The 13102-nt window shown below is 29.6% G+C and overlaps 2 protein-coding genes across 3 annotated transcripts in view; one reads left to right on the forward strand and one right to left on the reverse strand.

The window, feature by feature from the left end:
- The first annotated feature begins 10520 nt into the window (after nucleotides 1-10520).
- LOC136081145 (uncharacterized) lies at nucleotides 10521-11024 on the forward strand. The gene has a single exon (XM_065798439.1). The coding sequence runs from the start codon at nucleotides 10521-10523 to the stop codon at nucleotides 11022-11024; it is 504 nt and encodes a 167-aa protein (XP_065654511.1).
- A 1709-nt stretch (nucleotides 11025-12733) lies between these two features.
- Nucleotides 12734-13102, reverse strand: part of LOC100213972 (ATP-dependent translocase ABCB1) — a 100876-nt gene continuing 100507 nt past the window's right edge. For both annotated transcript variants that reach the window (XM_065799058.1, XM_065799059.1), the window contains exon 20: nucleotides 12734-13094. In XM_065799058.1, the coding sequence (XP_065655130.1) occupies nucleotides 12903-13094 (192 nt within the window). In that variant the 3' untranslated portion in view covers nucleotides 12734-12902. The remainder of the gene's footprint in view (nucleotides 13095-13102) is intronic.

Below are 13102 nucleotides of genomic sequence, written 5' to 3' on the forward strand. Positions count from 1 at the left end.
ATCAGTTTTCAGAAACTTTCAATGATGTAGAGGAGGAAGAAATGCTGCCTGAAGTAAAGAGGCTGAGAAGGCATCTGAAGGCTTTTGGCATCAAATTAGACATTGCTGCTGCATCGACATCCTTAAAAATGCTTCAATTTATCATCGAAATGGACTTTCGTGAATCGTTGCCAAATGTGACTGAAGCTCTTAAACTGTTTCTAACTATATGTGTGTCCGTGGCTTCTTGTGAGAGGAGTTTTTCAAAATTGAAATTAATTAAAAAATCTCTACAAAAAATCTCCGCTCTACAATGAGCCAGTCTCGTTTGACGAGCTTGGCCATAATATCAGTAGAAAACGAAATTGCAAAACATGTGAACTTCGATGAGTTAATCAAACAATTTGCAGAAGTCAAGAGCATTTTAATGTGTTTCTGGAGGCAACTCTTTGCTGTAAATCTGTTTTTTTACTGTACATTGTACATCATTGTATTATCATTTAAAATAAATAATCAAAACTAATGTTTTAGTCAATTGTGTACATAAATGAATTTCTATAAGTAATAAAATGGCGTTAATGGATATATATATATATATATATATATATATATATATATATATATATATATATATATATATATATATATAGTGTATATATATATATATATATATATATATATATATATATATATATATATATAAACATATAAACTGATAGATAATGATAAAGATGGTATTTGCTAATTTTTGTTTATTTCAAACGTTTTCAAGAAAGTGGAGAAAGATAATGTGTTATACATACATTGATTAATGTAGTCTCTCTCTCTCTCTCTCTCTCTCTCTCTATATATATATATATATATATATATATATATATATATATATATATATATATATATATATATATATATATATATATATATATATATGTATATATATATATATATATATATATATATATATATATATATATATATATGTATATATATATATATATATATATATATATATATATATATATATATATATATATATATATATATATATATATATATAGACCCCATTTACCAAGTACCGCCCTAGGCCCCAAAACATGTTGGTACGCCGGATATACGGAGAATATAATAAAGGATTGACAATAAATTACGAAACGTGAAACTTATTTAAAAATAGAAGTAGAAGATCATTTGCTCGCTTTTTATTGAACCTAAAAAACAAATTGTCGGTATACAATGAAAAAGCAGTCCAAAAACATCATTTTGAGATAATGAACAAACAAGATTTTAAAATAATAAGTTTTTGTGCAAATATTGAAATAAAAAATCTTAATAACTCATTAATAATTGATCTATTAAATTTGTGTGGTATATCAAACGATAGAGAATTTAAAATACTAAATAGTGGATAATTTAAAATAATAAATAGAATTTAAAATACTAAATAAATAACTACATACTGCCAAAAATGGTCTTAGTGCATTTTCCTAATATGCCGAAGAAATTTTAATTTTGATTTAATTAAAGATCTGCGAGGGAAAACTTTTAATCTTATTTGTTTTGTTTATTAGTTAAATTCAGCGTTGCGTAATTTATGGGCGATCCCTAATGACTAGAAACTTTGACATAAACCTGTGATAGTACTTCTTTAAAAATATTTATTTTGATGGTAATACAAAAAGGCTTTACAAAAATATAAACTAACTTTAAAAACTAAATTTCCGTATTGAAAATTGACGATAGCTAAAAAAAAAAATTTTTTTCTTTTTAAAAGCTAATTTTTTGGTAGAGGCATATTTTTTCTGTGATCAACGCTTACCATTCAAAATTATGCACACTATAAGGGTAATATAATGCTATAATTGAGTTTGTTATTAAATCAAAAAAACTTTCAAAAATATTTAGGTTATTAAATGACCTTAATTTTTAAATCAAATTATCTTTAAAAAGAAAAAAATCTCAAAAAATATTTTTGATACTGTTGTTAAGCTGTGGTTCTACTTTTTGCAATAAACAAATAAAAAGTTATTGTATTTTAAGTCATCAATTAAACGATGGAGAAAATACACCCAGAGGTGATTTTACGAAAGGGTGTGTGTGTGGGGGGGGTGTGTGGGGGGGGGTGTGAATTTGAAAATCACCTTTTTTGGGACGCCCTTTTTTTTTTAGAAGCCAGAAGGTACTTTTAAAGATTAACCCCCCCCTCCCTTTTTATTTTTGTAGAATTGCCTCTGCCTATACCTCATACTATTTTGTCGGCATAAAACGTCAGATCTTTTTACTAAGTTGTTGCTTGTATGTAAATATTTTGCTACAATGCCATGGTCCTATGTTGCCCAAAATGGAACTTCAAATGTTGTCGTAATTGAAACAATCTCATCTCGTGACACGCTACTTGACGTCCGAATTATCAGAAAAATTCATTAGTTCCACTGGAGTCTGGACTCTCGATGTGATAAAAACTAGTTCGGAACGGAAAGGAATAAAAATTTTATTCTGACTGCCGATAAAATCGGTTTCGAGAAAAAAAAATTTCGAAAGTCGGAAATTTATCGAATTTTTCGAATAATTTTTCAAGACTGTTGGTAATGTTTCGGTAATCATATTTTATCGAAAAATTGTAAGTTTCGCATTTTTTCTCGAAATTTTTTTTACTGTAATCCATAATATTTTTTGAAGTAATTAGCTTATACGATATAAAGAGTCCAAAACATAAATTAACAGTTCTAATTGCAGCTTTTTACTGAAATAAAAAATTCTTCTATTAAAAACAAACTTAATTATAATTATTAATCAATGAACTTAAAACTGGACTTTATTTGTCACTTTTATTATCTTATATATCGCTTAGATGAACTCCACATTTAAGCTTTGACCTTCTCGAGCTTGAGGCTGGGTTTGGAACAGATCCTCTGGTCCATTGGACACTCTGGATACTCTTCTTTTTTTCTGTTGTGAAACTTGTTCTGATGGATGTCTTTTCTTTAGAGGTTTTGGGGTTGGTGATGCTTCTGGTACTTTGTCGCTATCCTCCTTCTCTACTACTTCTTCTTCCATCTTTTTGTCAGCCTCTTCTCTCTCCTCATCACTAAACAGTTTGACCTTAATTTTCTTAACCACCAACTAATAGTTGACCTTGATGAGAGATTTTGGAGGTGGAAGGGTCCAAGTTCTGCCTTTTTGAACTGATGATATTTCTACTCTGTGAAAAGAGTCTTTCACTACTGCTTGAAGCTGCTTGGACACAAAGCCATTCTCTTGCCAATTCTGCCAGTAGAGGCAGATGTCCTTTTTTTGCTTTCCACGATTGTAATGGATCCACCTTACGTCTGCCTGGTGCTTGAGGCATTGCTCGGTAAGCATCTAGCTCTCTCTGATGAAATGGCTTTTGTTGGCTGAAAAAAAATATTTATTTTAAAATTAAATTTGTTCAAAATAGATTTAAACGTTTTTTTTCGCTGGTTATTTTATATCAGAAAAAAAGTTTGTTTTTGCATATCTAAAAAAATTGAATAACTTTTTACTTTCTGCTATAAACAGACTTTTTTAATTCGTGGTATATTTTATTAGAAAAAATGAGTTAACTGTATCGCTCTTAATTTTTTATTAAAATAAGAGTTACTTAATATTATGTGGTTCTTGATTTTGCCACAATGCTTCCACTTTCTCTAAAAATTCATTGTCATTCATTGTAATGCTAATGTCACTCAAACTATCCGATTCCTGTCACTGGTCATAAAAGGCTTGTGTAGTAGCATGCTTATTTAACAACTTGCTGACAACCTCTTCATACAACTCATACTCTTTGAAAAGTAGACCACGGTAGTGAGGGTGAAACAGGTTACCCATGATGTAGGCAGTGGTGTGCTTTCCCATGTCATTAAATCTTGACTGATGATTGATCTGTTCCAACAATTCTTTGCAAAACCTTCTAACAACTACAGCTACAAAATGCGTTTCTGGCTCAGCCTTGAATTACTCAAAATACTTCGTCATTTTGTAGATGGCGATCATGTAAGTATGCATGACAGGTTCACTGTCTGTTGAAAACTTTTAACTGCCGAATTTCAATGACTTAAGGGCTGGGAGTAATCCTTACATCAATTCAAAGTCATTATTTGATGGAATGACACCCTGAAAAAAAATTGAAACATAAGTAAGAATTACTTTAATGAAAATATTGGTTATTTTTTAATTTATGTTCAATATTTCTAAAGTACAAACTTACTTTCCAAAGTAGATGTTCGTAAATAGTATTCCTATTTTTCACAAAATAATAACTTCTCCCAAAATATTTTTTTCTTTTTTATTGAAGGCATAAAAAAATTATCACTCACCTCAAGAAGTTGGTTTCCTTTCTCCCTAAGTTGGATTAATACCCACTTTATTCTCACAATGGACTCCGACATCATGTAGCTGGAGTTCCACCTTGTTGCAGCAGGAAAGATTAATTTGACATTTGAAAGAACCAGAAGATTTTAAATCGTTGATTGAACAATGAGATAATTTTAAAGCTTTGTTTTTCAAAGAACCTTTACGATTCTTTCGCATTTTACTGTCACGACAAAACTTAGGCAGTACCTCTACATCAACACATTTGTCTATAATGATTCCAGACACGTAATCATTTAAAGAATCATGTGCTCTTTTTTGCCAAGCACCATAAAGTTTGGTACATTTTTTTTTGGGGTCATTATTAATGTCTATATCTTTACAAGCTGCATTTTTATTGACAAAATGGCTATATTATTATGTGCAACTTTTTTTTTAAGTGGTTGAATGAATTATTTATCAACTAAACATATTCATGCATTTTGCTAATTTCTCTATTCCACTAAAACCTTTTCCTATTTCATGAAAAGCAATAAATGCACGTAGGTTTCCTTCAAAGTTTTTTTTTTGAGACTGATCTGTATTTAAACACTTGTGTATGCAGACTTATTCCAATTATAACAAGTACAACTAACTTTGAATAATGACAAAACCTTTTCGAGATATTAGGTTATCTGTTAACATTACAGTACTGTTACATACATGGCATTTTAAAAGTGAAACTAGATTTTTTAAATTCCAAAAGCTTACAATACATATTTAATTTTCATTGTTAATATTACTTTTGTTCGTGTCATTACATTGATATCTATTTAAAACTAATTTTCTTCCACTTGATGAGGCTACTTCCTATTGAACAGACACAACATTCTGCATTTTTGATTTTTTGAATTGATTTCACTGTAACTTTTTCTTTTTTAAACGTGTAAAGTTTTGTTTCTCAGAAAGTTTCACAATATCCATATTCTATGCATGCAGTGTTTGTAAAAAAAATATATAAAAAGTTGAGATACAAATTTAAGAATCTCATATAACACCTAAAGGCTTTATTTCTTATGTTAAAAATGTGCTTTTGTTACTTAAAAACATGACTAAAAGTATTTGTAATTTGCATAACAAACAAAGCAAAATATACATAACATTCATATTTCAAAAAATATTAATTAAATGAGATAAAGAAAGGATATTATAAACAAATTTGAGGTTGTCAGTACGTCGCTATGCGCGAAGCTATGCGTTTTTATAATACTCAGTATAAGATTTTGTTAAAACAAAAAAAGAAAAATATATTTTAAACTTTTTTTTTATAAAATAAGAAAGCTGAATAAATTTTGTATAAAAATTATCAAAAAAAAAAAAAATTTTTTTTAATTTTGTGGCTTTATCTTATAGGTGAACCACCTTAAAAACATATTGTCGTCAAATTAAGACATCTTATTAAAAATCATTGTTTTTGAAAAATATCGAAAACAATTAATTTTTATCAAAAATACCCGAACAGGAATCGATAAATATTTTAAATCCCACTATATAACAATTTTATAAAGCGAATTATACTATTATAGACTTTGTATTGTTATTCGTCATATGCTGCTTTTTTGAATTTGATATTTAGTCTTTTTTTTAAGTGTGAAATGATTTTTCACAATATTTTTTTTTACAAACTGATTGTAAACGTCGTATATTTTGATTCAATAAATCATTTTATCTTTTAGCAAAAAATAAAAAGTAAAGGTTTCACAAAAGTTATAGATTTCTATTAAACGGATAAACTTTATAAAACAACATAAAGTACATGCACAGCATAAGTGTTTTTACTGTATATAATATTATATACAGTTGCAATTAAAATTTTACGGTTTTTTTTTTGTTTCCAGGCCCAAATCGTTGCAATTTTTTGCAAAACAACTTTGTTTGACATAAGCATAAACATGCAAATTTATAATGTATGCATATACTTTGGAATTAGAGTGAACGTGTCTCATTTTTCCACATGCAATAAACGTCCATACACACTTATCTAGTTTGCGTTCTCTAGATTTGTCTTTATAAAACTACGTTACTTTACAGCAAATAGCAACAAAACTACAAGTCTACAACTATTTAGTGGGCTAAATATTGTAATAGTATCGCTAGCTACAAAGCCGCAATATTTAGCCATCAACTTGCTTTAGATTGACATTTCAATGACAATGACAGATTGATTTTTCGTTTTTTAATAGTTAGCTACATAGCTTCGATATGCAGTAGTCTTAATGTCGTAATGATATCGCGAGCTAAAGCACTGCGATGTGTGGTCCTCTACAAACTATATATTTCTCACTATGATGGAACAATGCTGTAAGAACATTTGAAAATGCCGAGACTTTTGCTGATATTACGGGAGTAGCAGTAGATAAGATTATTAGATTGAGGACAATCAGTATGGTCCTGTTTGAGTTTAACTCTAAAAGTTTTGGCTAGTATCGCTATGAAACTACAGCTCTCATACTGAAAAATTGTTACTGGTATGTGATTCCCCCAAATATGGAGCGCAGATTTGTGAAGCATTATAATTGCCGTTGGTTACTACTCTGATGAGTCACTAAAGGCTCTGAATAAGGAAAATTGCAAAACTAGATTGAACCATACAGCCAAGATATCTTGAAAGAATGTTATAATGAACCAGTACCAACACCTCTTGATTAGAAGTGATCTTGTAATATCAAACACTTGTTTCAAAAAATATAGATTTGAAAATGGAAAACCACTTCCCCCTGAAGTTTTCTTTTTGTTAATGTTTTATAACGAAAGTAAAGCTTTTTTTGTTAATAATAGGTTGTTTTTTTTGTTTTGTTTTGTTTAAAAAAAAGTTAGATAAAACAATAGGGTATTGCAATTTTTTAAATCTAAATTATTTTTTTAATGTGCGCGTTTTGGTTTAAGCTTTAAAGTTTTTTACGCGCTATTGGTACAGATTTATTTTATATTAAAAATCTCTGGTATTTTAAAATATTTTTGAGATCGCTTTATTTTAGTCATTCTTGAAGGCCAACACTCTTCTTTTATTTTCCAGTAACTTGCGGGGTATCTCAAGGTTCTATACGAGGTTCTATTTTGTTTCTTATCTTCATTAAAAATTTTCTTGACAACTTTATCCCTAAATTGGCTCTATTTGCTGATGACTCAACTATATACTCCTTGACACTTATACTTGTCCTCATACTTGTCTTGGCAAAAAGTCTTCTCCTTTCGATCGCTAAGAACAGACATCCAATCTTGAATCTCATCTCACTTTTGTAACAGATTGGGACTTGAAGTGGCTTGTCATTTTTAATTTCATCAAAACTTAGTTATTTACTGTAAACAACTATCGCAATATGTCAATCGGTATCCGTTCATCAATATTGGAATGTTGACAATAACTGTCAACATTCAAATATTAATGAATGGATACCGTCTCGCTATGTCCAGGATTCCCACTCTATACTTACCTCTCATGGAAACAATAAATAATATCAATTGCTAATTTAGCATCTACTAAGGTTGTTTCTCTTTTTTCGTGCTTGCTGTTTCCTTACTCCTGATTCCATTCTCTACCTCTGCAAATCTCTTATTCGTTCTTGTATGAAATACCGTTGTCATATTTGAGCTGGTTCTTCTAATGATGCTCTTTCTCCTCTAGAAAAGGTCTAAAAATGCATTATAAAGGTAGTTGAAGCTGCTCAATCTGTCAAGGTTGAGCCTCTCTTTTATTGTTGTAAAGATGCATCTTTTTCTCTTTTCTATAAATACTATAAAATCATGGTTGCTGCTCAAAGGAGCTAATAGACTAAAAACCTTTATTCGTCTTGTTTATTTTCCTCACTTGAACTCTTTGGAATTCTCTCATCTACATGTTATCCTGACTCACACAATTTTTCAAGTCTTGTTTCAACCGTTTCTTTGTTCTTCAACTTTATTCAGTTTTCCAGTAATTCCCAACTTAAAGATGGTTGCTTGCAGCCTTGTTGGGAGTAAATCAAAACTAAAATAGTAATCATAATAATAGAATTACAAATCTTTATTATAAAGATTGGTTTTAAATTTAATAAGAATGTTAATTTTAGCGCATCGAACCATTTTGTGACAAATATCTGCTTCAACGAGGAAAACTTTCCGAAAAAATTAAAAAATGGAGAAACTTAAGAAGGAGATTACTTATCAAATATCACTTATCACGATATGCTCCTGACTTGCTGCGCGTTCGTAGCTTGTGTATAACAGTAAAATATTACGCAAAAAATTTTGTCAGATGAGAAGGCGGATTCAATGAAAACCTCAAAAGATTTATTAGGTGACCTGTCAATAAGAGACTGACTTACTTGTCTATTTTGTCAAATTATGGGTTTCTTGAATTAGCAAATACAAATTTGTAATATTATTAGGAACTTACTCTATACGCAACTCAAATCTGTTTCTAATACTGTTTAGGCAAGTTCAAATTTAAACGGAAAAGTTAAAAGTTCTTGTTAAAAACTGGTTTGGATAATTTAAAAAACCTCTCAGAGCTATATGGATTATCTTTTACGGACGTTCGCAGAGTGCGGTTTCAGTGTATAACTTTCAATGATATATTATATAAAACTTTTGATAATTGACAACGAACTAGACTTCTTTTGAAACTTTTAAATAGGAGTAATCACTCGTAATATTTACTTGTTATTTGATCATATTTATTTTTGATTTTAATCTTACCTTTCTTTGATGTTCATGTTTTATCTCATTTTTATTTATTTTTAAATTCGAAATAAAAGTTTAAAAAAAAATAAAATTATATATATATATATATTTTATATTTGCATTTATATATTTATTTTATGCATATATTACATTGTGATAACGGTAATACTTTTTTTTGTTATTTATATTCTTGTTTTGAAGGCGATAAGACTGAATTTGTCTTCTTCTAGCCCCAGCCGTGTATACATTTTGTAAAAGTCTAATTTTGTAAAAAAATTCTTTATGGCGAAATACATACATGCAACTTGGAACTAGATGTCTAACTTGCGGGACTTTATTGAACAAAAAATAAAGCCGCTTTTTTTTGTATATATATATATATATATATATATATATATATATATATATATATATATATATATATATATATATATATATATATATATATATATATATATATATATATATATATATATATATATATATATATATATATATATATATATATATATATTATGCTGATATATATTGCTGATTTTAATTAAGATGATAAGAAAAAGCAGTAGTTTTGTTTTGTGTACATACCATTTAAAGTTATGTTTGAATAAAATAGGCAAGTGATTTAGATAAGTTTGACCATAGTTTTTTTGAATTTTTTCCGGACAAGATATTAGGACATGAGTCATCTTCTGTAAAAGTAAACCACATGTCATTGCATTTGATAAAGACTGGTTTCAAAAAAATAACATTGCTTTTTTGTCAAAGTGATAGCCAGGATAGAAATTTTTAAAACTTTCAAATTTCTTTTTACCATATAAAGGGTGTTTTTTTTAGAGGTATAGAACTTTAAGTTGGCATTACTGTTCAAGATGGCGACCGATTTAACAGGTGACAAGTGATTTATTCTCAGTTTGGTTTGGCAATTCATCATGAATAGACTCACGCCTGAACAACGCTTGCAAATAGTTCAATTTTATTTCGAAAATAATGGTTCTGTGCGGAATACGTATCGCGCTCTACGTCCATTTTATCCTCGATAAAATCATCCATCAGAGCAGTTAATTCGATTAACCATGGAACGTTTTTGCACCACGTTTACTCTTATTAATAACTCGCATCCCCAGAGACGCCGTACGGTGCGTACAGAAGAAGCTATTGCTACTGTAGAGCGTAGCATTGCGGAAGACCCGAATGAGTCTATCCGCCATCGAGCACAGGAATTGGATCTGTGTCCATCCACTGTATGGAAGATTTTGCGGAAGGATCTTGGTATGCGTGCTTACAAAATCCAACTCGTGCAAGAATTGAAGCCAAACGATCATCAAGCAAGGCGTAGATTCGTCGAATAAGCCCAAAACGAGATTGCCGTTGTTCCCGATTTTCATAAGCGAATTTTCTTTAGCGATGAAGCGCACTTCTGGTTGAATGGTTACGTCAACAAACAAAACTGCCGCATTTGGAGTGAAGATAATCCTCAAGTGTATGTCAAAACACCGTTACATCCAGAAAAAATGACTGTTTGGTGCGCTTTATGGGCTGGTGGAATCATTGGTCCGTACTTCTTCAAAAATGATGATGGCCAGAACGTTACAGTCAATGGTGATAGGTATAGAGCCATGATTACAAACTTTTTCATTCCTGAATTGAACAACCATGATGTCCAGGAGCTGTGGTTTCAACAAGACGGCGCAACATGTCACACAGCTTGTGCCACAATCGATTTATTGAAAGACACGTTTGGTGACCGCCTAATTTCACGTTTTGGACCTGTGAATTGGCCTCCAAGGTCTTGTGATTTAACACCGCTAGACTACTTTCTGTGGGGCTATGTAAAGTCATTGGTCTATGCGGATAAGCCACAAACGCTTGACCATTTGGAAGACAACATTCGCCGTGTTATTGCCGATATACGGCCACAAATGTTGGAAAAAGTCATCGAAAATTGGACGTCCAGATTGGACTACATCCGAGCCAGCCGTGGCGGTCATATGCCAGAAATTATATTTAAAATGTAATGCCACAAGATTATCTTTCTAATCAAAAAAAATTCTTGTCAATCGAATAATCCATCGTTGTTTTATTGCAATTTAAAGTTCTATACCTCTAAAAAAAACACCCTTTACATCTAACAATGTCAACTACTAGTTATTTAGTTTTTTTTATGGTTAGCAATGAATCTGTGTTTTGCAATGAATTTGTGTTTTGTTCAAAAAAATTTTATAGTTTAATAGGAACATTAGGGTACATATTTTGAATATTTATTTCTCTAATTTTTCCTCTAAATGTTGTTATGCAATATTGCTTTTATCACTTGCAGATATATTGTTATTATTTATATTTGTTTTAAGAACAGTATTTTCTTTAGTAGATTTTGTAAAGATGAATTTTTTGTTTTCGAAGTGCTTGTTCAATTATTATCTAAACTATTTTTATGAATAGCATAAATTTTTCATTCCGTTACACAATTAATATTATACTTTATTGTGGTTAACTTTTTAAGATCAGGAGAAACAAGGTCAGCATTGTAAGTTTGGTTTTCTTTGACGTAAAAATGATCTACGATGCAACAAGCAGCTGTTTTCGTAAAGCAATGAATGAGGTGATCCAATAACGATAAAGATTTTATACTTTAATAAAACTTTGTAGCAATATGACTCAAAAGGAATTTTTGTACATTTTATTTTAGACTTTATATTGCTCTTTATTTTTAGAATTTTTCTTGAATATTGAATTTTCTGGGTCTTCAACAACAATTGTTTCTTTGTACAAATTTTCATTTTGTCCTCTGTGATATTTTTTATTATAAGTCCTCTTACAAACAACGTATTAGGTGAACTAAAATCCGTTAAAGCAATTTTTCTGCTTGTCATAATAGAATATCCTTTTTGTTATTGACCTAAACTGCCTTCGCGTTAATTTAAAGCATACTTTTAATTAGTTATATAAGGGTACAACGAATCGTCACTATTCCAAAAAGCAATTGAAGGTGGGATGCTTGTAGGATTCAAGAAAGTTACAAATACAAAACGCCTTTCTGCTTTACTTTTAGTTTTTGAGTTAGGGAAGAATACAGTTTAAATTTATTTATTCTGATACGTAACTCATGTAAAGTGCCACTTGTAGATAAACCATCGTCAGTTAACCATTTTAAAAAATCGTTTTTTTTTTATTCGAAGTATCATCTATTATTTTTTATTAAAAAAAGATAGAGATTATGATACTTTGTTTTAACGGTTTGATTCATTTATCCCCTATAAAGATGGCACCGAAATCTCATACGCTAAAACCCACCCCGTATGAAAGTCCCTAATTAACCAACGCGATGTTTTTCTTTGTATTATATTTATATTATGTTATCCAAAGCGAAATCATTCTTGTTTACACCTTAACTTTCAAATATGCCCAATAACATAATTAGATGTTAAATGACGTTCCTCTGTGTTCAAAAGGTTGTTTTTTTGTTGTTTTTGTAACCAGTTGGTAAAAAGAGTATTTACGTTGTTAATTTAAAATATATTGGCTTAAATAAACAAATTCAAATAATTCACTTCTTAATTCTGAGAAAAAAAAAAGAAAATTAGGACTTGAATTTGAATACAAAACATTTGTTCCAATCTTAGTTTTCAGTGTGAAATAATTTCTAATTTAATTATAATTATAAAACTTTTATGAAGTTGTAGTTTATCGAAGTTATGTAGTTATTGTTTATCGAAATACACAAGAATCACTTTTATAAAAATTTATTCATTTTACATGAAATAAATGGAAAATAAATACTTAAATATGTATATATGCGTAAAAAAAACGAATATAAAAAATCCACTAGTATAAAAGATGAAATATTAAATTTTAATAATATGAAAAAAAATTATAAACAAAATTCGTTATTTTTATCAAAGTTGTGCTTGAATTAGTTGGTAATAAACTCCTCTCTTTGCAATAAGTTCAAGATGGCTACCCGATTCTGCAACTTGACCATCTTGTATTACAATAATTACATCAGCATTTTGAATAGTAGATAGTCGATGTGCAATAATTACAGAAGTTCGGCCATCCATTGCAACGTCCAAAGCCTCTTGAACAATCTAGAATG

The sequence above is a fragment of the Hydra vulgaris genome, chromosome 06 (assembly GCF_038396675.1).
Source record: "Hydra vulgaris chromosome 06, alternate assembly HydraT2T_AEP".
NCBI lineage: Eukaryota > Metazoa > Cnidaria > Hydrozoa > Anthoathecata > Hydridae > Hydra > Hydra vulgaris.